Genomic DNA, 25,192 nt, shown 5'->3' with positions numbered 1-25,192 from the left:
CAATGCAGAAATGTATGTTCATCTGTCAATGCTATGAACAAGGAAAAAAAGAAAGAGAACAGTCTATCTAAGTTATGTGCGAGTTCTCAGATTAGTAAGGAATCCATCCGTAGGCTGCAGTAACAGAAATAAAACCTTAGAGGCTGATATTCAGCCAGCGTTGTGCTGACTGCCCCCAGTGTTATCCCGGAAATTCAATGCTGGGCCAGGTCCAGGTTTGCAGAGCTTGCTAAACCAGGCAAGAGGCCAGGATCTAAATACTCCCAGAGGGGCTATGTCTAACTCTAGAGTACCTCTACTTCAGGAAGCAGGTGAAAGCCTGGCTCTTCTCCCAAGCCTTTAAGACACAATGTGATTGACTATATGCACTCCATCGGCACCAGGACTAGCTTGCTACACACACTAACTTAGATAAGTTCCTTATATCGTGTTGAACTGTACAAACAATTTGCCTTGGGCTTAGCCTCCCATCTGTTTATCCCAACAGACGTTGTACCACCCATCTTGTCCCCATCTAATATCTACACTTGGCCCCTCGGCTATAGAATAAACTGTGTTGTAGAAAAGCGTTAGCATCATGTCTGTTATTTGAATGTTCCGATGTGTGTTTATTAGGTGTTTCGTACGTATTATATCTCTGATTTAAATTTCAGTGCTGTTAATACACTTCTCCCTCAATATTCACAGGGGTTAGAGGCAGAGCCAGCCTGCAAATATAAAAAAAAACTGCGAATAATATTCGGGCCAGTTCTAGCCCACCCCCCACCTTCCCCAGGAATCACAGACCTTACCTTAAGCCCCGAGACTCCTCAGAACCGTACCTGGTGGTCTAGCAGGCTTTCGGGGCAGGAGCAATCTTCATACGCTCCTGCCCCATGCAGATCACTCATAGGAAATGGCTGCCGGGAGCTCCCGTCGTGGTCTCAAAAGACTACGGGAACTCACGGCAGCCATTTCATAGGAAGATCGCTCTTGCCCTGAAAGCCTGCTAGACCACCAAGTAAGGTTCTGGGGAGTCTCAGAGGGCTTAAAAAAATAGCCCCAAAATTAAAAAAAATCACGAATAACTGAATCCACAGATATTGAAACCGTGGATTCGGAGGGAGAAGTGTAAGTATAATTTTGAAACTGTGTCATGATAGTTCTATTATTAAGTTTCAATTTGCTGATTTTGAGTTTACCTCTTTCATTATCTCTTTTTACATAACCATAGCGCAGTTTTTAGCGCCGGCCGAGGTGGTAACAGCTCCAATGCTCATAGAATTCCTTTGAGCATTGGAACGGTTACTGCCACGGCCAGCGCTAAAAACTGTGCTATGGTTTAGTAAAAGTGTGTGTGTGTTTGTGTGTGTGTGTGGGGGGGGGGTATTTGTTTATATTTAGTCTTTTAACTGCTGTTATGCTGTTGACATAATTGTAAGTTTTTATGTTGAATTGTACTTGCTGTACACTGCCTCGAGTGAATCTTTTCTTAAAAGGCGTTTAATAAATCCAAATATTGTAATGAGTAGACATCACTTTCTATGGGAGATTATATTTACACAATGGGGGGTGGTAATAGTAGTTTGCATTATATTTTTTAATTATTAATGGTATATTTTATGTTGAGCTTTTGTTTAAATTATTTTAAGAAGGGATATATATTTTTGTTCTAGATGACATGGTAAAGATTTTCAAGTGTTATTTTGAAATTATAATGGTTGTATTTCTGTACACTTGTTGTATGATTTAAAATGAATAAAGAATTATAAAAAAATAAAATAAAATCCAAATAAACCATAGCCACTTAAGTGCAATATCCAGCACTTAACCAGCTATGGAGAACCGCAGTCGCTTTGGCTGGTGCAAACTCTGTCTTGGGAACACCCCCAAAATGGTTGATTTTGAGTTTGCCGCTAAGAGGACATCTTCAGTGGCACTAACCAGTTAAATGCTGCTGAAAATGACTAGTTGGCCCTGAACAGACGGAATCCAGGTGTTTCTGGCTAGTTAAATCACTTTGAATATTGACCTGTTAATTAAAAGGTGCATCCATTGATTACTCAATTGAGCAGAAATCAAACGGACTATTTTCTTCTAATACCAGAAGAGATGCAATCCAGTAATCTCTTTTGTTTTGATACAGATTGCTGAGTTGGAGGGCAAGCTGCAGACCTTGAAGACTTCTCCAGCTTAAAGAAAAGGGATTGGGAGGAAGGTGTATCTCTCTCTCCCCATCCCATCCTTACCCTGCCCCCATCCTGAGAAATGGAGATAAGGAATAAGCAAAACAAAATAAAATATGGACAAGTGCCTCCCTCTTCAGGAGAGAATGATGGCGAGAAGAGACAAGGGAGGGCTTGCTGGAAAGTCTGGAATACAAATGTATGAATGTGGATCAGGAGGATCTGATTGGCATCCTGGAAGCCCCAGTAATCTTTGAATGGCTTATTTTTTCATACAAATCTTTTCTTTGATTGAAAAGAGTCAGTCAGTATTGCAGTTTTGAAGCCTTCTCCCTCTGTCATTTTCTTCTCCTTCCCCCAACCCCCCACCGCAGTGCGATATGGGGCAAGAGTTGAACTCATAAACCCTGCCAGGAACCAGAACACTTCCAAACAGGTTTTGGCACAGACACTCGAGTCAAGTTGTTCATGTGTTGGGGGAGAGAGCTATATGGTTTCCTCGGTTGTTGTTTTGTTTTTTTAGCTCAGTGACTTTGAGCTGGGTGGGAAAGGGTTAATTATTATTTTTTAATTATTAATTATTGGCGATGCAATTGTGTATTTCATCGTTCTCAGTATTTGTGATGGTGGAAATGTGTCCATTGTTAGCACAAACGGCCAGGACCAGAATGGTTTTCTGGGAAATTGAATCAGCTCCTGGGTGCTGTATAGCAGAAGAGTTTTCAAGATTGGAAATCCCTGCAGCATTTGCGTTTTAAGGATGGGGCAAAGTTGGCATTCTCTAACTGCCCAGGGAAGTGGGTTCTTTTCCAGTTCTGGGGTTTAGAAGCTGCAGCCTTTTCTTCATCTGCAAGACTTTTATCCATGTCTTGGTAGGCTAATGCTTGACACTTATTCTGATTGGCCAAGAAGATAAAATCCATCCATCAAGGTGCGAAGCTATAAGTTGGAGCCAGAAATAACAGAGGAAGGTCATGAAGTGCCAGAATGATGCATGTATTTCAGGTGCCTTCCAGCTGTGTTCTGGTTCTGCTCCAGTTGCACTCCAGATGTGGCCTCAGGGCTGGCATTGGGTTCAGTCCTGAGCATTACAAATGTTACAAAAATGAAGAATTTAAATGTGACCCGACTGTGTATGAAACTTAAAGTGTGCAATGGGATGAAAAAAGGGATAGGGGACCTAAGAGTGGGAGCCCTACAGAGAGAGAGAGCGCGAGAGATTGGTTTTGTATATTTAATAAACTTGTACAGGGAATTCAGGGTTACATGATGGTGTGCCTCTGTGGACAGCTGGGTTTTTGTTGAGGCTGATCATTTTACAGAATGGCAAAGTGTTTAAATCTGGATTGATCCAGACCTCCCCCCCTTTCTCTTTTCTGCCATGTCCGTTTCAGCTCTCCCACTTCATCTCTAAGGACTAAAGATGTGTATCTCATGGGACCATGCTACTAAAGCCCCAAGACTCCTTGCTCTTCTTCACACTTCTTGCTCTTGAGGTCCTGGTTTTATTGATTAGGTGGGATCCAACATTTCCTTCTTAGAGGATTTTTGTTCTGCAGAAGCATAGTGATGGGTGGGATATTCAATTCATGGTTAGGCCAAAAGAAGGCATTCCTTCAATAATTTTGTAGCAGAAGACAGTCTATGCTTTTCAGGTTATTCATAACTAAGAAACATATATGGAAATTTGATTGGGAGTAATGTGAATTTTCATGTTCTGAGGTATCCTGACATGCAGATTTTTTTTTTTTTTTTTAGGGGTGGGGGGGGGGGACTTCAAGGACCAGGGCTAGTCACAAAATTGCTATTGGATAACTCATAAGGCCAACAACTTCCCTGCCCTTCCCTCCTTCACTGTGCTTCTCCAGATCAGCACCTGACCCTAAAGTCTTTTTTACCTCATTGGAAGTTAGGCTATACCTAGGGCCGGTGTTAGGGGGCTGCAAACACAGTGGTTGTTCTGGGCACCCATGCCACAGGGAGCCTCAAGCTGGCCTGAAACCTGCTGGTGGGCTTTAGGGCCACATTCCCAATTTCTGCCTTGGGCCCTACCAGCATGTTTAACCCCAGCCCTTATTAAACCAGGACCAGATAGACTGCAATTAATAGCAGCGCCAGCTGCTCTCTCTCCTCCTCCTTCTTGCTTTCACCTTCAGTCCTTCCAACTTACATTTTCCCTTTCACACTCATGCATTTTTTATATGTTGTCTTACCTTATGTTCTTTCTCCACTGTGCCTCTTTCTGGCACTTCTCTCCTTCCCCTCTTAACAGTACACTCTCTCAGTTGAGCTTCCCCCTTCCTTCCTGTGAACTTGTGCATTATCTCTTCCCTTTCTCATTTTACTACCCAGCTCTTTTGTCTCCCCCCTCCCCCAATTAAGCTGTGATATCTGTTGTGGGCCTAATGGCCTAGAAGGCTTCGAACCAGACTTTTCATGGACTGGGTACTGGATCAGGACCAACAGGAACAGTGCTGGAACGTACTGGGGCACAATGGAGCATTTGAGAGCTAAAAATTAAAAAAAAAAAGGAACAAAACAACCAAGTTGTGCTGTGGATTGTGCACAGGAGAGAGGAAATGAATTTCGAATCGATGTGTATGTGTGTCTTACTGTGCCACTATATACAGTACTCCCCTGATATTTGCGGGGGTTCCATTCCAGGAACCCCCGCGAATCTTGAAAAACCGCGAATACGGTTTTCAGCGGGGGAGACAGGAGAAAGCAGCCGGAGCACTTTTGACATGCAGCTCCTGATTGGTGAGGCCCGACTTTAGTGCAGGAAGAGGCGGTCGGAGCATACCGCGAGTGGTTTCCTTCACTCGCCGGCGCTCCGGCTGCTCTCTCCTGCCTCTCTGGCTGCCCTCTCCTGCTCGGTCATTCGCGGTCAGAAAATACCGTGAATGACTGGGACCGCGAATCGCCGACCGCGAATGACCAGGGGAGCACTGTATATCAAATCACAACTTAGGAGCTCTTTTATTGAATAAGTTAGCATAGGCCAGCGCAGCAAATACACCGGAGCCCATAAGTAGGGTTACCACATGGCTCCAGAAAAAGGAGGACAGATTGAGACATCTGGGTTTTACTTCCATTGAAAGCAATGGAAGTAAGGAGGACCGTTCAGCTGGCAAGTCCCTCCTATCTGTGCCCTTCTCTTCCTCTGCCAACTCCAGACTCCGTCCTTTCTGTCTTGCTGCAACGTATGCCTGGAACAAACTGCCTGAATCCCTACAGCAGGCTTCGTCTCTGGCAGCGTTCAAGTCCAAGGTTTAAGCTCACCTGTTTGAGAGTGCTTTCTGCTCTGACTCTCCTCTGTGGGTTTTGCATCCCCAACCCTCTGTGTCATGTTTGTCTGTTCTAGTTGTAAGCTCTTCCGAAAAGGGACTGTCTATTTAATGCCCTTCAGCACTATAGAAGTGGTAAATAGTGGTAACCCTAACATGGAAGTATCGCACTGGTTTAATATTTGCCATATTGTTCCCTATCACTTACAAAGAATAAAAGCTTTCTTTGTTTCCACAAAACACATTGGACGCTTTTGAACAGAACCCTGCTAAACCCTCAAAGAAGCAGTGGAGGCAGACATATCAGAATTCAAGAAATCTGGAACAAACACAGAGGATCCTCAGCTTTGGAGGAGTGAGAGGTAAAGCCTGGGTTAGGCACAGAGGATCCTTAGGATTGGTGGTAGAGATGAACTGAGATCTGCGCCATTGTAGCAGACTAAAAATAGAGCAGACCTGAGGGTCTTTATCAGCTAAGGAGGAGGAGGAGGAGCAGCCTAGTAGTTAAGCTGAGGAACTGGGTTCGATTCCCCCTGCAGCTCAAGTTTCAATTTATTTGATATACCACAAATATACCACAGTTAGTCTAAGCCAGGGGTGTCCAATGTCGGTCCTCGAGGGCCGCAGTCCAGTCGGGTTTTCAGTATTTCCCCAATGAATATACATGAGGTCTATTTGCATGCACTGCTTTCATTGTATGCTAATAGATCTCATGCATATTCATTGGGGAAATCCTGAAAACCCAACTGGACTGCGGCCCTCGAGGACCGACATTGGACACCCCTGGTCTAAGCGGTTTACAGTAATATATTATTAAAAGAAAATTAAAACAAAAATTAAAGACATAACAAGGGAGGCAATAAACAAAAACAAAAGTTCAACCAACAAACAAACAAAAATGGGTACAGGGGGGGAATAAAGAAAGGGGAGGTTACGATAAAAACCAAAAGGTTGGGGGAAGGGAAGTCAGTGACATTCTGCCCAAACAAAGATATAAGCTAAGACGATGAAAGGGTGAAGGAAAAAAGTCAAGAGCTCCTGACCCTAAGTAAGTCACTTAACCCTCCATTGCCCCAGGTACAAAATAAGTACCTGTATATTGTCACCGTGCGTCACCAGGCCAGACCGTGTCCAAGCGGGTATGGCCGAGAGTGTCCAGAGCACACCGCGCTGACCGAGCAGCTAATCAATTCCTAATTGGAGTGGTGGATCAAGTAATAAAACACCTGGATTGATTCAAACTTAAATTACTTTATTCCTTCAGGAACGTCAATTTCCAGAAAAAACCCCAAAATAACATTCATGGTTCAAAAGGAAAACTGGGCTTTCAAAAATAGATTCCAAAATGGCCTCGCTTGGCCTGTGTCCCTCCTGGTCCACTCAAACTTCTGACACCAGGGGCTACTTACAACTCCCAGTACTATATTCAATTGGTTCCCAAAAATGCTTTCACACAGTTTCTATTTAAAAATTGCTACTGGCAGCATCAGACTGGATCTTGCCTCCGAGCTCTTCCGACTGCAGAGCTCAGGGCAGAAGGGACCTCCTCCCACAGTGACCGTTGGTTGTGGTCTCTCCCCATCAGGACCCACAATCCAGTCAAAAGAAAACCAAAAAGGAAAAAATATCCAGAAAGACCACTGCCAGGGCTGTGCAGTGCAAACTGCCACAGCCTAGAAAAACTCTGGGGGGGTTTTTCCAAAAGAAACTTGCCAAAACCTTCACTTGACATTAAGGCTCTAAAGTAAACTTCCCCAACTTGAGTTTACTGGGGCAGCCAGCCCTTTACTTCTTTGACAAACTAACTAACTGTTTCAACTTCCAAGTTTGCTAGGTGGCAAAATCCCAGCATAACCTCAGTTCAAACACAATCAGTTTCAGTATTTTCCACACTAAAGTCCATGACTTCTTCAAGGTCTAAATACTCTTCATTCTCAGACGTTTCACTCATAAAATCTTCCAACATTCCAGAATCAATAGGATTAGATCTGACCTGTGTGTTCTGTTGAGGTATTCTGCTTTGAGTCCTAGGAACTGGTCTTCCTTCAATACACTGTTTTCTCTCCAGCTTGGGTTGGTTCAGTGGCTGCCTTCTTTCTGAGCCCTGCTGCTGGCCCTTATAAGCCTCAGGATAATGAGCCGCAGGTGTTGCTTGTTCCTGGGTAAAGCGGAGACTAGAAGGTTCTTTGTGTCACCTTGAACTGGGTCCCCCATGAATGTTGTGAGTTGTCTTGTACACATTCCCCCTAGGAACACTATTCCCAACACTACTAGTTCCACCTGTCCTTTGTTCCCCCTTTCTTAATTCAAGTGAAAACAAATAGGTATTTTCCTGCTCATGACTGAACCTTCCCTGACTGGTTCTAGTTCTGGGTTGAGGTGTTGGTAGGGTTCTTCCACTTTGGGACAGTATTTTACCTTGCCTAGCCCTAGGCACAGGCGTCTTCTTACTATTCTCAGTCATAGGGTCTACCCTGTGACAATATGTAACCACAGAAAGACAGTACTGTATATCAATTCCCTTTCCCTCTTCTATGCTTGTACCAAAAAACAGATAGAAGAAGGAAGAGGAGGTCAATGCTTAGCACAGTTGGCTGTGGAACTGGAGAATTGAGTTTGATTTCCACTGTAGCTCCTTGTGACCCTGGGCTATGGTTACCATGTGGCTCTAGAAAAAGGAGGATTGATTGAGACATCCGGGTTTTACTTCCATTGCTTTCAATGGAAGTAAAGGCCAAAGGTCTCAATCAATTTTCCTTAATTCCATTGCTTTTTGTGGAAATAAAACCCATCCATCCTCGTTTTTCTGAACCACATGGTAACCCTACCCTGGGCATTGCCCCCAGGTACAAAAAACCCTCAACAATCTTAGATTGTGAACCCAGTAGGGACAGATGAAGCACCTGCATCATACGTATGTAAATTGCTTTGTTTTATCCTCTCTTAAGGTCTGAATTTCAGGGTAGCCGCCATGAATTTGCATTAGGTAAATTTTCATGTTCTGCCTCCATTGTATGGAGATCCATCTCTTGCAAACTCATGGTGGCTATCCAGAGAAACAGACCTGACTTTGGCATTTGAAGTCAGGTGTTGGCTAATGTACCCCTTCCCCCCCTTTTACAATACCGCATTAACATTTTTTAGCGCAGGTTGGCACGCTGAGTGCTCTGTGCTACACGCAATGCTCATAGAGTTCTTATGAGCGTCGGGAGCAGCAAAGAGCATTCAGCGTGCCGGCCTGCGCTAAAAACCGCTATTGTGGTTTTGTCAAAGGGGGGGGTGGGGTTAGAGTCTACACCAGGGGTAGGGAACTCCGGTCCTCGAGAGCTGTATTCTAGTTGGGTTTTCAGGATTTTCCCAATGAATATGCATGGGATCTATTTGCATGCACTGCTTTCAATGCATATTCATTGGGGAAATCCTGAAAACCCGACTGGTATACGGCTCTTGAGGACTGGAGTTCCCTACCCCTGGTCTACACCATTGTGAAAGAATGGGAACATGGGCAGAGACGGGCTGCGCCCGATGCACTTCCTCCGCTCCCATGATTTTTCTTTTCCTGATTCAAACCAGGCCTGATCGACTGGCATTGTGGTAGGCTTTTATTTATTTATTTAATCCATTTTCTGTCCCGTTCTCCCCAACAAGCTCAGAACGGGTTACAGGTTCAGTTAAGGGGTTACAATTTGCCATAGATACAGTTCAAGGTTTTTCCAATACATTTGACCAGGTTTTCCGAACACTGACAAGTACAAATTGAAACGGTGGTCTCTGTTTTGTTTTAAACACTGGCTGCCATGTATTCGGTGCCACTATACAAAGAGTTAAATGGATACATTTTGGAAAGCCGTTTTATTATCTAACGTTATCTAGATAGTTGTGGGGCGAGCAGTCTAAATATCAAAGCTTTAAGAACCACCTATACTTGTCACTCCCGGAAATTCTAACCAATAACCTTTCATAGTTTATTGCCTATGTTTCGCCTTTATCCAAAGTGGATTACAGCTTCACATACATATTTAAAGACAAACTTAATAGCAATCATATATCACATACAGCAATTTATCTATCTAAAAGGCTGACTGCAAAGACTCTTCTCTAAAACTGTCAACATGCGATAAAAGATAGAGGGTCAAAGTGCATATTTCATCTGACAGAAGAGGTGACATTTAAGAAATGTTATTGTGTAATCGTCTTTTTGACCATTGTCTCAAGCTGGAATCGGCTCGAATGGTCCAATATGTTTAAAGGGACATCTGGAAATGTATAAGCCATTGAGATGTTTGTGTTCTGCACAATGAGAGCTATTAAGTAGCCAGAGAAGAAGGGACTGATGCCGCTATTTTTGTGGCCTCTTTTACAAAGCCACGCAAGCAGCTGCCACGCGGAAACAGCCCCGAAGCTCTTTAATTCTTTATGGGCTTCGGGGCCGTTAGCACGTCTTTGTAAAAGAGGCCGTTGGTGTCTGCAACACAAACAGGGGAATTTAATCCCTTCAGAATTCCTGCAGCTGTTTTGCTATGGATCTTTTAAGAAATTACTGAAAACCTGGAGGTTGATATTCAGAAGGGTTTTTTCCATGCAGGATAGGCTCCTGCACGGTTCAAGTTTATTAAAAGTTTGTTATACCACCAAATCAGGTTTCAAGGCAGTGCACATCTAAGAAATATATTAAAATAACAAAAGGCTTAAAAACTACGCATTCATTTATACAAGTTAATACAGAGACAAACAACAAGGAAGGAAAACATACGGGAAGCAAAAGGAACGGGGAGAAGGGAAGTTACGAGTGGGAGGGGAAAAGTGTAAATTGTAAGCTGAAAGAACTGAAGGGGAAAAAACGGCCTTAAGAGAACGGTTATGGCCCAAAAGCATCTTGGAACAGAAAGGTTTTCAACTTTGAAGTGATTAAGGGGTTGTTTCCTCTCTTAAGTGGGCTGGTCGGTCGCTGATATTCAGTGGCGCTTGACTGGGTAGTGCTTCTGAATATTACCGCTAACTGGCCATTTCCTAATGGGCTGGGTTTATTTATTTAAAAGATTTTCTAGTCCGACTATCAACTAGAGCAGATAACAAATTCACATACAAATGGAAAAAGACATACTTAAAAATGGACAGATTTGAACATCTATGCCCAGAAAATCACGTAAAATATCAGTGCCCCAGATCAACTTTGGTCCTTATAAAAGAACTACCAATATCTTCTCATTTATAAAAAGCTCTAACAAATAGATGGGTTTTTAACAATTGTTTTTAAAGGCTCTAAATTCAGAACACAACCTCAGTAAAGCCTTCATTGCATTCCATAACCATCAGCCCAGCCACCGAGATCACTGCTATCCAGGTCTTTTTATAGTGCACATCATGAATTTGTTCAAGGAACAGTCTCATTGCTGTTTGTGAGTGTAGTTCGTGTTTTGGCTTATATCTTCTCAGTGCCTCAACCAGGTATTTTGGTGCTTCCCCATAGAGTACATGATGTATTATGTTTAGAATTTTGTACTCAATACGGTACTCCATGCGCAACCAATGTAATTGCTTCAGCACTGGAGATACTGTATATGCTCATAATGAGATACTCCTGTAATCAACCTTGCTGCGGTATTTTATACAACTTGTAGAGCATGCTTCTTTGATTTTGCTACACCCAAAAATAACGCATTACAGAAATCCAGTTTAGTAATGAGAAGACTTTGGATAACTACCTGAAAGTCTAGCATGGATAACATTGGCTTCACCCTAGCCTAGAAAATATTCTCATCTGCAGGAATGCACTCTTAACAACATTTAGAATGGATTTTCCACCGATAAGTGATTATCTAAACACCTAGAGGTGGTCTGTGGGTGGAGCTTCTAGGGAGCCTGATAGAGGCAGTCCAGGGTGGAGCTTAGATGGTGCCTGCTCTTAGCTGGTTAGCAGTAATATTCAGTCCATTAACTATCTGAACAAGTGCATCATTTTAGAACATGAAAAAGGATGCCTTCACTTTATGCTACAAATTAACCAAGCATCAGTCTGAATATTGACTGGTGCCCAGCGCACATACCTGGATATTCAATACCGGAATTTGCACATTCCCCCCAGCACTGAATATCCGGGATTGATTTAATCATTGGCTGGGAGCGATTAAGAAGCTGTTGACCACTGTGGGATGGATATTACCCCCTCGACTCAAATGGTTAGTGCACTGGGCTGAGAACCTAGGAACTGGGTCCAGTCCCCAGTGTGGTTCCTTATAATCCTAGGCAAGTCTCCATTGGCCCAGGTACAAAAAAGCCAAAACTTAGAAGTCAATATTCAGTCAGTGGCTTTCAATGTTTTGATGACTGCTGCTGGGTTTATATTCAGAAATTCAATTGCCAGGCCATGACCAGGCACTGACATTGAATTTCCAGATTTACAGAGCCAGAAAACCCCAGAGCTGGTTAAGTGATATTCAACACTGATTGTGCAGTCCTTTTTATGTGATTAAACTGGCTGTTTAAGATGTTATGTTATAATTATATGTCATCTTATATTCTGCAAAGAGGAGTTCGAGGTGGATTACAAATAGCATTATGGCGACACAAAAATGAATGCAAAATCAAAATTAGACTACACACCTAACAAAGATTTCTAAAACTGTGGGTTACACTGCTCGCCAATAAATGTATAATGCAAAATCAGGTCAAATTAAACACCTCACAGAGGCTTCTGGAAAAGCCATGGTTTCAGATTTTTGCAAAACAGAGGGGTAATGTAAATCTCTATAGGAAGTCAATTCCAAATTTATTAGTTAAATGATAGTTGAGTGATGAATATCAGTGTGTAATTGGCCAAGTGCTGACTCTGCCCCCAGAATGCCCCAAAAGATGACTAGTTAGCCCTAAACAGGCAATTTAATTGGCTATTTCTGGCTGGTTAAATTGTTGCAAATATTGACTCCTTAGATTATAAACCGATTATATCAAATCCACGACCATTTAAAGATCCTTCTAAGTAGAGACTGGAGAGGAAAGATAACCTTTAGGGTTTGGGAGGAAAGGGTAACGTTTAGGTGCAAGACAGGAATTTTTAATTTACTGTATCTTACTTTGAGCTGTACAGAGGGAGCCAAGTAAACAAATGAGTTTAAAATAAAGTCTTGGGTGTTTCTGCTCCCAAAAGCCCCTATAATCCCCACCACCACTACCACAAAAAAACAACAACAGAATAGTCAGCTGCTCACCCCATAGCCACATGTTTCAGACTGCAGAGAAATTTAAGACAAAATTACCCCCTTTACAAAACCACGCAAGAGGTTTGTAGCGCTGGCAGGTGTGCCAAATGCTCTGCATAGAGTTCCTATGAGCAATGGAGTAACGCAGAGCATTCAGTGTGCCGACCGGCGCTAAAAAGCTCTTGCGCAGTTTTGTAAAGGGGGGTAATTCTTGCTGAAATGATTTTACCTGCTGCGAGCAATCCAGATCTGATCAAATAAAGGCCAGATGACATTTAATGTGAGCAAGTGCTAAATGATGCATGTGGGGAAGAAGAACCCAAACTATAGCTATGTGATGCAGGGTTCCACGTTAGAAGTCACCACCCAGGAAAGGGATCTAGGTGTCATTGATGATACGTTGAAAGCCTTAGCTCAGGGTGCGGTGGTGGCTAAGACAGCAAACGGAATGTTAGGAATTATCAGGAAAGGGATGGCAATGCCCTTGTATCGCTCTATGGTATGGCCGCACCTTGAATATTGTGTGCAATTCTGGTTGCTGTATCTCAAAAAAGAAATAGCGGAATTAGAAAAGGTACGGAAAAGGGCAACATAAGAACATAATAGCCTTACTGGGCCCAACCAATGGTCCATCAAGCCCAGTTAGCCCATTCTCACAGTGGCCAATCCAGGTCCCTAGTACCTGGCCAAAACCCAAGGTTCCATGCCACCGATCCAGGGCAAGCAGTGGCTTCCCCCATGTCTTTCTCAATAACAGACTATGGACTTTTCCTCCAGGAACTTGTCCAAACCTTTCTTAAAACCAGCTACACTATCTGCTCTTACCACATCCTCTGGCAAAAAAAAATTTCCTCCTATTGGTTGTAAAAGGGGCGAGATGACTTCCCTATAAGGAAAGGCTAAAGTGTCTGGGGCTCTTCAACTTGGAGAAGAGACGGCTCAGGGGTGATATGATAGAGGTCTATAAAATAATGAGTGGAGTGGAAAGGGTAGATGTGAATCGCTTCTTTACGCTTTCCAAAAATAATAGGTCTAGGGGACATGTGATCAAACTACTAAGTAGTAGATTTAAAACTAACCAAAGAAAATATTTCTTCTCTCAATGTGGCAGACATTTTAGTCCACTCTTAAAGATAATCTCTTATAATAAAACCCTAAGCAGCGCATGCACACTCTTATCGGCGTGCTTCCATGATCTGTAGGTCCGTGGCCGGCATGAGTGCAGCATGCGCTGCGCTTACTATGGCTCCATGTGCGGCAGAGAAATTTTACAACGCGGCACTCCCTGCTCTCCTGCAATGGCATTTTTGGCACGGCGGTTTCCCCAGATAGGGGAAGCTGAAGAAGTCACGGACATTGAAGAAAAGGTTGCCTCCCCCTGCCGCTCTGAAGATAAATTGGGCCCCACACTCGCTGCCTGGCCAGCTAACTTTCAACCCGCGCCAGCAGCTGCTATTACCAACCACACCTGACCCCAAAGTGAATGGCTGCAAGACGGAAGTTCCTCTTCAACAGGATGCACGAGCTACAGAAGTATGTACATTCTTCTTTTCACCTGAACAAAGTGCCGGAAAGTTTTGAGACACAACTCCTGTTGGGGTAATAGCATGCGCGTTCGGTTGTCAAAGCAATTTTCCACGTGCGCACGTTCGCATACCAATGTCCGTACCATTTGCTGTGTCCACCTTTAGTCTAGCTAGCTCTTCATGAACACACTCCTCTGAAATCAATCAGGTTCTTCCACACCATTTGTCTCCTGCACTCCTGCTCCCAGAGATTCAGCTGTGAGCACAGAACATTACATTAGGGATTTCTATTCCGCCATTACCTCGCGGTTCAAGGCAGATTACAAAAGAGTTATAGAAGGTGGATTACAGAAGATGCAATTCAGCTTTTCTTTATCAGCTTCTACATATATTTCTCCCCTTCACCTCAGAGTGTCACAATGCCATTTTGCACTTCTTCCTATCACTAATAAACCTAATGTCCCCTGGATTTACCAGATTTTTTTCTTCCATTTGCATCTTTACTTTCATAACTACTGAACCATCCTCTTTTAATTTTTCCAGATATTTTAGCCTATCTTCCTCTCTCTGTGATCTTTTGTAGTTTATTATAACCAACCCCTTTTTCCTTACCTTTTCAGCTACTACTTTTGAGAACCAAAATGGCTGCCTTTTTCTCTTACTTTCCTTACAAAATGGTGTGTTGCCCTTTCAGTTTTGCCCACTACTTTCTCACTTCTAGACCAGTGGTCTCAAACTCATGGCCCAGGGGCCATATGCGGCCTGCCAGGTACCATTTGGAGGCCCTCGATATGTTTATCATAATCACAAAAGTAAAATAAAACAGTTTCTTGATCATATGTCTCTGTAGCTATAAATGACAATATTTTTATCAAGACTTAGCCAAAAGGAAAGATTTATAAACTATAAAGAGTTTTACTGCATGCAAAACTGTCATTTCTTTAATAAGACATTAACTATTTTTTCTGAGGCCCTCCAAGTAACTACAAATCCAAAATGTGGACCTGCAAAGGATTTGAGACCACTGTTCTAGATGTTCCCACCCAGACAATTCCTAGATGTAATCCTAAAACAAAAGTCCATAGGCCATTATTGAGATGGCTTAGGGAAATCGATAGCTTATTCCTAGAATAACCAGCTTAAAATCTGTTTTATTCCTTAGGATCTTGCCTGATACTTGTGACCTGGGTTGGCCACTGCTGGAAACAGAATAGTGAGCTTGCTAGACCTTTGGTCTGTCCCAGTATGGCAGTTCTTATGTTCTTATGCTAACATAAATGTTGATGAAGTCATTTCAAAAGTGATGACTTAAATTCTGCTATTTGCAGGGCTCTTGATTTTCTGAGAGTCAATCATGCAAATTTAACTTTTTCCATAAAAGCATTTTGAAAACAATTTGAAACGTCTACAATTATTTGAAAACTGAAATAATTATTTTGTTGGGGGAGATGGACAGATGGGGATTGAATTAGTATCAGACCAGTTCAATCTTATCTGGTGTAAAAGAATAAAAGAGAACTGTGTTTTTTGGACAGATAACAGAGGATGTAGATTAGCTTTTCTTCCAGGAGCATCCTGAGCTGGAATCGCACCCTTTGTGACTCATTTCCTAGCAACCCAAAAAAGAGGAGATCAACCCTATGTCAAATAAATCACCAAGGAGAATATGGCCAGACAATGGCCTTTCCAAAAAAATGAAAAACACCAGAAGCATTATAGCAGTTACAACTTAGAAGCAACTGGTTATTGCTAGTCAAGCTGTTTGAGCACCTGACAAATGCGAGCAAATTACAGTGCAGTGACGAAATTGATTGATCCCTCTTGAGTTTGCAAGATATTACAACTCCAGAGGCAGGCAGTTAGTTGATTCTGAAACACAGCCCCATGTCGAGAAAGGCCATTGTCCAGTCTTATTCTTCAAGTTAGAGGTCTGCATGGGAACCAGGATCGTGGGAATCCCGTGGGTCCCACGGGAGTCCCACAGGAATCCCCCCCTAACCCATGGGACTCCCACGGGAACCCCCCTCTGGCCCACGGGACTCCCACGGGGACCCCCCTCTAGCCAAAGGGACTCCCATGGGGATGGAAGACTTTGGAAGCAGGGTTGTCCATATAATATAATGGACATGACAGCCTTAGTAAAAGAGGGGGTTTATAAGTTAATTACCTGAACAGAAAACAAAAAAAGGGTTCCACCAAAGAGATTCCACAAGGAAAATAGCAGCGCAAACACAAAAGAAACTGTGGAATTGATGATCCTGTCAGAAGTAATTGCTGCTTTTTATGGGGGCGGGCGGGGATGGAGGCAATTCCTTGCGGGTATGGGTGGGGACGGAGAGGATCCTGACGGGGACGGGTGGGGACAGAGAGGATCCTGGCAGGGATGGGTGGGGACGGAGAGGATCCTGACAGGGACGGGTGGGGATGGAGAGGATCCTGGCGGGGATGGGTGGGGACGGAGAGGATCCTGGCAGGGATGGGTGGGATTTCTGTCCCCGCACAACTCTCTACTTCGAGTCCTCATCTCCTAGCAACCCTGCCATGGCCACTACAGAGGAAACAATGGATGGGACATGATTTTTGCACCGCACACCCTTGGAATGGTCCTCCTTTCTCTTGAGAGCCCTTCACCCCCTCAAACTCTGGTTCTGATAGTCCACACAATGCTAGATGGTTGTGGCCTCTACATTAAGAAGATGGGCACTCTGTGTGCAAATAGTGTGCACTCTCTCGACTAAAACACAAATTTTCTTTTTTCTGTTTGTTTTCATTTGATAAATGACATACAATAACATGGACTATGTTGTCGACATTTCCCATAGCATTGCAAATGAATGCTCATCAGTACTCAGAACCTCTGTGCTATGGTCTCTCAGTTCCCCTGTGTTATATTATGTCCTTTTTGGATGTACAGTACATCATCTCCAAATTGGAATCCAGTTACAACCTGTCTTATTGCAAGATCCTATGAATTCATCTGTAGAGCAGGTAGGTTGGTAAATTAATTTGCACTGGCAGAATTAGTCACATACCCAGTTTTCCTGGGAATTTGCCACCCTCGGGCTAGCATCTTCCCACCCCCTAACCCACCCATCTGTTTTGGCCATTCATCTCTGCACCCCAGGGGCTAGAGGCAGAATTAGCAACATACTCCATCATCCCTGGGGAAGGGAAACGTCATGTTCTCCTGCTTCTCACTTTCTCTTTGCAACATATAGTGGTTGCCAAACTAAAGGGCATTTTGTCACCAGAGCAGACAAGATGTGAACATGTTCATGGGAGGACTGTAAATGAAAGGAGATGATCTTTGGATTAAGGAGTCTGCATGCTTTTCTTCAAAGTGGGAAGCTGGAGAAGGAAGGGCTCAGTCATGCAACGTGAGTATGGGTAGGAGAGAGGTTTCTGGAATCACATCAAGGGTCTCATCTCTCCAGCTCATACTGTAAATCCTGAAGAAATGGAATGACATTGATTTTCCAAATGTTTCACAGATGCAACAGTTACAAACCACTCCAGGATACCTGAATTAAGTTCTCTCTATACCAGTAAACACACAGGACTCCTGTCACAATCAGAGTTGTCCAGCACAAATCCCTCCGGCCCACTTAGGGGCAGACTACAGTAAACTGAGCTCTCAAGCGCTAGAGTCATGGGCCCCATGATTAAAAATGATGGACCCTAGGGAAGGGTGGGCCCTTGGGTACTGCCTTATTGATTCAATGGTCATTTCACCCCTGGTCCCACTCTTGACTGTCTCTACACCTGCGCTTGCAAGACCTTCCTCTCACACTCTAAGCCTCCTCTGTATACTGCATAAATCCGTCCCACCATGTATTTGAATATAAATCATCATTTGGATCTAAATATTTGTCCAGAAGAGCTGCCTCTGCAATACCAAACTCTCTCTAGCAGAGCTACCTCTGAGCGGTTTCTATAATTCTAATAAGCGGAACTCCCTCAGTCCCATTTTGGGACTTCTCTGAACACCTTAGCTCAGAAACTCAAATCATGTGTGTGTGTATGTGTGTGTGTGGGGAGGGGGGGAGGGGGTTCCGCTTCCTGATAGTTTAAACTGTGCAGGATGCCTTTCATGGTGAATAAATTCCCTTCAGCAAAAATAATCAAAAAGTCAGTTGGCACTTGAGTTCCTTTGACCTTCAAACTGAATGAAAATAAATCCTGGCTATTGAGTTTCAGACTCTGCCATTCTGATTTATGAGAAGAGTGAACAATTAGTTGAGGAAACCGAGTCACTTTGTGAAGGCACTTTTGCTAAGGTGAACCATCATGAACAGAATATGTTATGCTTCTCTGTGGGAGGGGGGAAACCCTTCCAGATTGATCCAGTTTGGGCATTAACCCACTGCATGCATGAAAATGTAGTTCCCTCCACCTTTCTTATGGAAATCAGAAATACAACTCCATGCATGCAATGGGAGCATATCATGTACTGGATCAGTGTTAGGGCTGACCTAGGTGAGATGTCTATTTATGTATTGATGAATAACATTATCTCATTTTCTATCTGAGGAAAAATTCTGAAACTCAAAAAAATTTCATTATCTCTTTTCCCCCAGTCTATCTCCTCCTGCAGCAGCCTCAAATAAAGCGAACAGAATGTTGGGTATTATTAAGAGGGGAATTACAACCAGGACGAAGGAAGTCATCATGTTGCTGTATCACGCGATGGTGCGCCCGCATCTGGAGTACTGTGTCCAATTTTGGTCACCATACCTCAAGAAGGACATGGCAATGCTTGAGAGGGTTCAGAGGAGAGCGACGAAAATGGTAAAAGGGATGGAGAACCTTTCTTACGAAGACAGGTTGGAAAGGCTGGGGCTCTTCTCCTTGGAAAAGCGGACACTCAGAGGAGACATGATAGAGACTTTCAAGATCAAAGGGTGGTGGACACCTGGAATGCGCTTCCAGAGGCTGTAATAGGACAGAATACCCTACCGGGCTTCAAGGAAGGATTGGATAAATTCCTGAAGGACACAGGGGTTGAGGGATACAGATAGAGGTAGAGATAAGTTATGAAAGGGCTTACAGGGAAGGACAAGGGGATTAAAAGGGCTTAGACGCCGGTCACCTTACAGGTCATGGACCTGATGGGCCGCAGCGGGAGCGGACTGCTGGGCGCGATGGACCTCTGCTCTGACCCAGTGGAGGCAACTTCTTACGTTCTTATGTTCAGAAAAAGGAGGACAGATTGAGACATCCGGGTTTTACTTCCATTGGTTTCAGTAGAAGTAAAACCCAGATGTCTCAAACCGTCCTCCTTTTTCCGGAGCCATATGATAGCCCTAGTGTATACTGATATGGAAGACAGTGACAGGGTCTGCAATAAGAGGTGGGTAAAATGTTAGGTTAGCAGTTTGATAGGTCAGTTCAATGGAAGAGGACCCAAGTTGGATTGCTGGGTCAGATCTAGGGTTACCCTATGGCTCCAGAAAAAGGAGGACGGATTGAGACATCTGGATTTTACTTCCATTGCTTTCAATGGAAGTAAAACCTGGATGTCACAATCTGTTCTTCTTTTTCTGGAGCATGTGGTAACCCCTATCTGCTCTCTGTGGCCATTCAGGGCAGGGGATTTTGTGGAGAAACTATTCAAAACCTCTGGAGAGAACTGATCATTGTACAAAAGTGACATCTATTGATCAGATTCGGAATCCACAGACTATGGCCTTCAGCTGGACTGTTAGTGAGATAAATGAACAGAACTATGGGTGGGGGAATAACAAAAGAAGCATCTTCTGTGTTATTACAAATGAAGACTAGTGATCCTGTACAACTCTGGTTCCGACTGAGCTGGAAGTACATTGCAGTAGATATTACAATCAGACTGATAGCCTGAGCTATTCCCGACTGTACTACAAGCTTTCTTAGGCACAGGTGGGTTTCTGACCTGCCCAGGTAAAGAAGATAATTAGGATCATATGAAATGCTTGTAGGACTTGGTTGCTTCGCAATGAGTGGATGAGTGGGAACCCAAGGTTATTCTTTCCAAAGTGAACATTCTGACCAGTTTCACTAACAAATATACATCCCAAAGCTTAGGAAAGGTGGTTTCCTTGGCTTCCCTTCTAAAGGAGCAACTCGCATTCCCTGGAATCCGTGCTTTTCACTTGGAGCTTGTGAAACTATGTGACGAGAATACCGCCATTGTTTCTAAGAAACCTTTGAACTACAATTGACAGCCTTTGAAAGCTACTGAGCTGAAAGCAGTATCTTACTAACTGAACTAGGAGAAGTTGGTAGATATGAATTAAAAACAAAAGTCCTCTTCTCCCTAGAGCAGCAGGATATCCCCCATACAGACAATGAAGATAGAATGATAATTGAATCAGTGCCTCCCTGATGAATTGGATCGTTGGCATCCCTAAAGGCATTTCAGATAAAAAGGGAATGTACTTAAACTTCAGATGCTCTAATACCCAAGGATTTTTTTTTGGGGGGAGGGGGGCAGGTAGAAGAGATCAGCAGTTCCTCCTGCTCCTTTGAGCTTTCAGTTCAATGAAAATCAGGTCCGGGACCAGGTGCCTTGAGAATTATTTTCTCCTATTACAATGGTATTCACTTCCAGTCTTCAAGGCATGCGTACTATCTTATGCATATTCATTAGAGTATCCTGAAAACCCAATCTTTGTTTATGGCCCTTGAGTCCATCAGTGACTGGTTTACATATCCGCCCAACTTACTTTGGTCCAATCCTTCTTTTCAAGACCTTGGAATCATGGATCTTATTTGCAGCCACTAGGTGTCACCAATGTGTAATGACTGCAATACCCTTCTACAACACCATTCACTAATTTGTGGAGCAGAAGCCCTGAGCTGGAAATTGAAACCAGGCATTCTGCACAGCAGTGTAAAGCACTACCAAACCAGGTTTCCTCTGAAGTTGATCTGCTAGTTTGGTTTTCTGAATATGAATATGGGTATCCTGAAAATCCAACTGAGGGATCCCCAGAACAAGGTTGGGAATTTCTGGTGTAGATGGTAGAAAGCATGTGAGTAAAACAAAAGCCCTGTTCTTTAGCACACAACAATCATCTGCTCTATCCTCAGTACTCATTAAGATTCCAACAGTTTAATCCATGAAAATTCTAAGGAAAATTCTAGATGATCAACTGAATTTCCAACAAAACATTTCGTCAACACCCAAAAATGCTGCTTTAATTAAAAATATGTGCTATTCAATCACTTTATGAGCAGAATGCTTTAAGGAGATTGCATCATTCATTGATTTTAGGGCATCTAGACTATTTTGTGTCTTTGAATCAAAGACACAAAATGGCTACAACTCATCCAAAACACTGCACTTAAATTGATATCACAAGCCAAACAATCGGACCATGTTACACCTTTACTACAAGAAGAACATTGGTTCCTGATATCGCCAGGATCCCATATAAAATTCTAACTCTAGATTCGTCAGGTGGGAACACCATTGTTCTCGTTTCCACTGCTTATACATAAGAACATAAGCAATGCCTCTGCTAGGTCCATCGTGCCCAGTCCACTCACGCGGCGGCCCAACAGGTCCAGGACCTGTGAAGTAATCCTCTGTCTATACCCCTCTATCCCCTTTTCCAGCAGGAAATTGTCCAATCCTTTCTTGAACCCCAGTACCGTACTCTGCCCTATTACGCTTTCTGGAAGCGCATTCTAGGTGTCCACCACACGTTGGGTTAAGAAGAACTTCCTAGCATTCGTTTTGAATCTGTCCCCTTTCAACTTGTTATTTTATTATTCGAAAGTTTGAAGAATCTGTCCCTCTCTACTCTCTCTATGTCCTTCATGATCTTATAACTCTCTATCATATCCCCTCTAAGTCTCCTCTTCTCCAGGGAAAAGAGACCCAGTTTCTCCAATCTCTCAGCATATGAAAGGTTTTCCATCCCCTTTATCAGACGCGTCACTCTCCTCTGAACCCTTTCGAGTAATGCCATGTCCTTCTTATGGTACGGCGACCAATATTGGACGCAGTACTCCAGATGTGGATGCACCATCGCCCGATACAATGGCAGGATAACTTCTTTTGTCCTGGTTGTAATACCCTTCTGGATTATACCTAGCATTCTATTCGCTCTCTTATTGGCTGCTGCGCACTGTGCCTTCGGCTCCATTGTCATGTCCACCATTACCCCCAAGTCTCTTTCTTGGGTACTCTCATTCACTAACATCCCTCCCATTGTATAGTTGTACCTCGGGTTTCTGCTTCCCAGATGCAATACTTTACATTTCTCAGCGTTGAACTTCATCTGCCATCTCGTCGCCCATTCCCCTAGTTTGCTCAAGTCCCTTTACAATTCTTTGCAGTCCTATTTAATCCAAGCTCCACTAAATAGTTTGGTGTCGTCCGCAAATTTTATTATCTCACACTTAGTCCCTGTTTCTAGATCATTTATGAATATATTAAATAGCAGCGGCCCGAGCACCGAGCCCTGCGAAAATTCACTCCCAGAACCTACTTACCAATGATTGCATAGTAAGGGGAAGAGGGATTTATATTTACATCCCAGAATTGACCCTCTTAGTCAGTGATCTGAAACTCAAACCCTTTGCAGGGCCACATTTTGGATTTGTAGGTACTTGGAGGGCCTCAGAAAAAAATAGTTAATGTCTTATTAAAGAAAAAACAATTTTCCTTTTGGCTGAGTCTTAATAAGAATATGATCAAGAAAATGTTTGATTTTACTTTTGTGATTATGATAAACATACCGAGGGCCTCAAAATAGTACCTGGCAGGCCAAATGTGGCCCCCGGGTCGTGAGTTTGAGACCACTGCTCTTATTGCATTGCTTAAAACATTTAATGCTCGATCTCCTCTCCTTTTCAAATGTTTTATGAACTATTAACTTCCCAGAAGATGCTCTTACTGAGGCTCCTCTTTAACTACTGACCTTGAGAGGCAAATATTAAATCAACAGAGCCTAACTAACTTACATAAATGTATTAAGGTCATACAGGAGGTGATCTGAAGTGGGTTTCATGTTTCTGTCAATTGCAAAATCTTGTCTGGTTCAAAAAAAAATACACAAGAGCCTTGCACTTCCTGTTTACAAACCCTCAAGATCTGGAACGGAGAGAAAAGGCATCTGCCTGTCTATCTCTACACACTTCCCACATCTCATCTAATTTTGTACAACTGAACTACTAGACTGATAACCTCCAATTATCGACTCTTTATTTTCAGCAACTTGTGGCTGCTCTCCTTACTTCCCTGGCTACACTAATTCTAGTGTAATGAATAGATGAATGTGCCACGAATTTTCTTAGAATTTTTTTCTGGGCTATGATCCTTTTGCTAGCATTTGTGACAGCTCTGTGGGTACAATGGATGATGAGCACCCTTAATATTGGAGGGGGGGGGGGAACTCCTTCACTGGACTTGGGGAGGGTCATTTGTATTGTGTCTAGCACCCAAAATCATTTTGAAACTTTGCCTCCTGTGTTTGTTGGGTGATGCAACATGTTCACTGGGCACAAAGACAGTCTATTGTAGTAACAAATACACATTCGAAGAACTTCAGTCCAACAAACCATATTTTTAAAATGGAGGAGCTCCCTCTATTGTTCCCTCTGAACCTGAGCTATCAATGAACCTGAGCTCATCTCTAACCTGAGTCAATAATGTAAAATCCTTTTGCTGTGAGCTTGCATTGATTCCCTGTTGAAAATTGCGAGATACAAGAAGTTGTATTGCATTGCTCTCATCTATCTTTGGAGGGAATTTCTTCTACCTGCGGGCTGTGAACGTCAACCTTTTGGTTAGAACGTGGGAGCTGTCCATTCAGCACCACAGCTGACTTCCCCCTTCAGAAGCTGTGTTGCTCCTATACAGTACTTGGAAAGTGCTATCGAATGGAATTTCTAAGAGTAAAGTGGATTTCAAATGTATAAAATGCAATACAAAAACTTAAATCCATAACAAGCACTGCAAGATATGCTAGCACAGAATGACGACCCTGAATTGCATCAAATGGACACTGCATTAAGGCTATACTTGTATGGCTCTCTGTGCCAGCTCTAGAGATAATCAGCATTTTCACAACAGACACCAAATGGAATAAAACCCTTTGCTACGGCAGGACTTTCCAAGCTTGGGACGCACACCATTGGGACTTTGTTCTGGAGCGAGAATTTGCATTCTGAGGCTGATGCTCGGATTAATTACACATTAAAATTTGAAGATGGGCTGGGTAAAACTGTCAATTGTACTTAAAGTAGCATCTGGAAGACCTAAGGGCATATTCCCTAGGACCTCACCATCACTGTTTCCTCTCTCCTGTCAGCCTTCCTAGCCTTTATTCATATGCTCTGCTGTCTAGATGAGATTTCTCCCTCCTTACCCCCTTTGTGTGCCCTTCTGTGTTCCCTTCCGCCACCCAAGAAGAGCTCATTTTCAATGCTGCCCTAGCAGGTCACCTGGGAGTCTCTCCATGTTGAACACTACATCAGTAGCACTCGGGAGGTTGATTGGCAGCAGCTGGGATGCTTGAGACCCAGGGAGGAGGAGGAGGAGGAAAGAAAAAAAAATCTCTCCTCTCCTCCTTTGTGCCCTCCCCTCCCCTGACTTCTGGATAAGACGCTTCCGGGTTCCTGTGAATCACCATCCACTTTCTCCACCCCCTCCTTCTCCTTCCCCTCCCCCCACTCTGCTTTTCTCTCCCCATCCCCCTTTCTCCTCAAATCACCGGGACCATCCCATCTCAGATATTCCAGTGGTCAGTATTCATTTATCACAGTGGAGCCTCAGCACATCCCTTTCAACATGCCCCAGGCTCCAGGTCCCTCTGCCTGAGACAAAACACCTCTCCTTAAAGTGGGCTGCAAAGGAAAAACACCTCAGCATGGACGTGTCAGAAGGGATTTAAGGAACCGGGGATGAGTTAGAGGTAAGTAACTTGTCGTGTGTGTGTGATTGGGGGGGGGGGGGGGGGGAAACGACAGAGCTGCAGACTTGGTTGATGCAATTAAATGCAGTGAATGAAATTGAATTGGCTTCGATT

At 43.4% G+C, this 25,192-nt stretch overlaps 1 protein-coding gene across 1 annotated transcript in view; it reads left to right on the top strand.

Annotated features, from left to right (window-relative positions):
- The window catches only part of PPP1R9B (protein phosphatase 1 regulatory subunit 9B), a 65,674-nt gene extending 62,244 nt beyond the window's left edge, over positions 1-3,430 (top strand). The window contains exon 10 of the mRNA XM_033918589.1: positions 2,126-3,430. Coding sequence (XP_033774480.1) covers positions 2,126-2,176 — 51 coding nt within the window. The 3' untranslated portion in view covers positions 2,177-3,430. The remainder of the gene's footprint in view (positions 1-2,125) is intronic.
- The last annotated feature ends 21,762 nt before the right edge of the window (positions 3,431-25,192 follow it).

Source organism: Geotrypetes seraphini, chromosome 13 (assembly GCF_902459505.1).
Source record: "Geotrypetes seraphini chromosome 13, aGeoSer1.1, whole genome shotgun sequence".
Classification (NCBI taxonomy): domain Eukaryota; kingdom Metazoa; phylum Chordata; class Amphibia; order Gymnophiona; family Dermophiidae; genus Geotrypetes; species Geotrypetes seraphini.
Note: the sequence above shows the minus strand (reverse complement) of the source record. Positions and strands in the feature narration are given on the sequence as shown.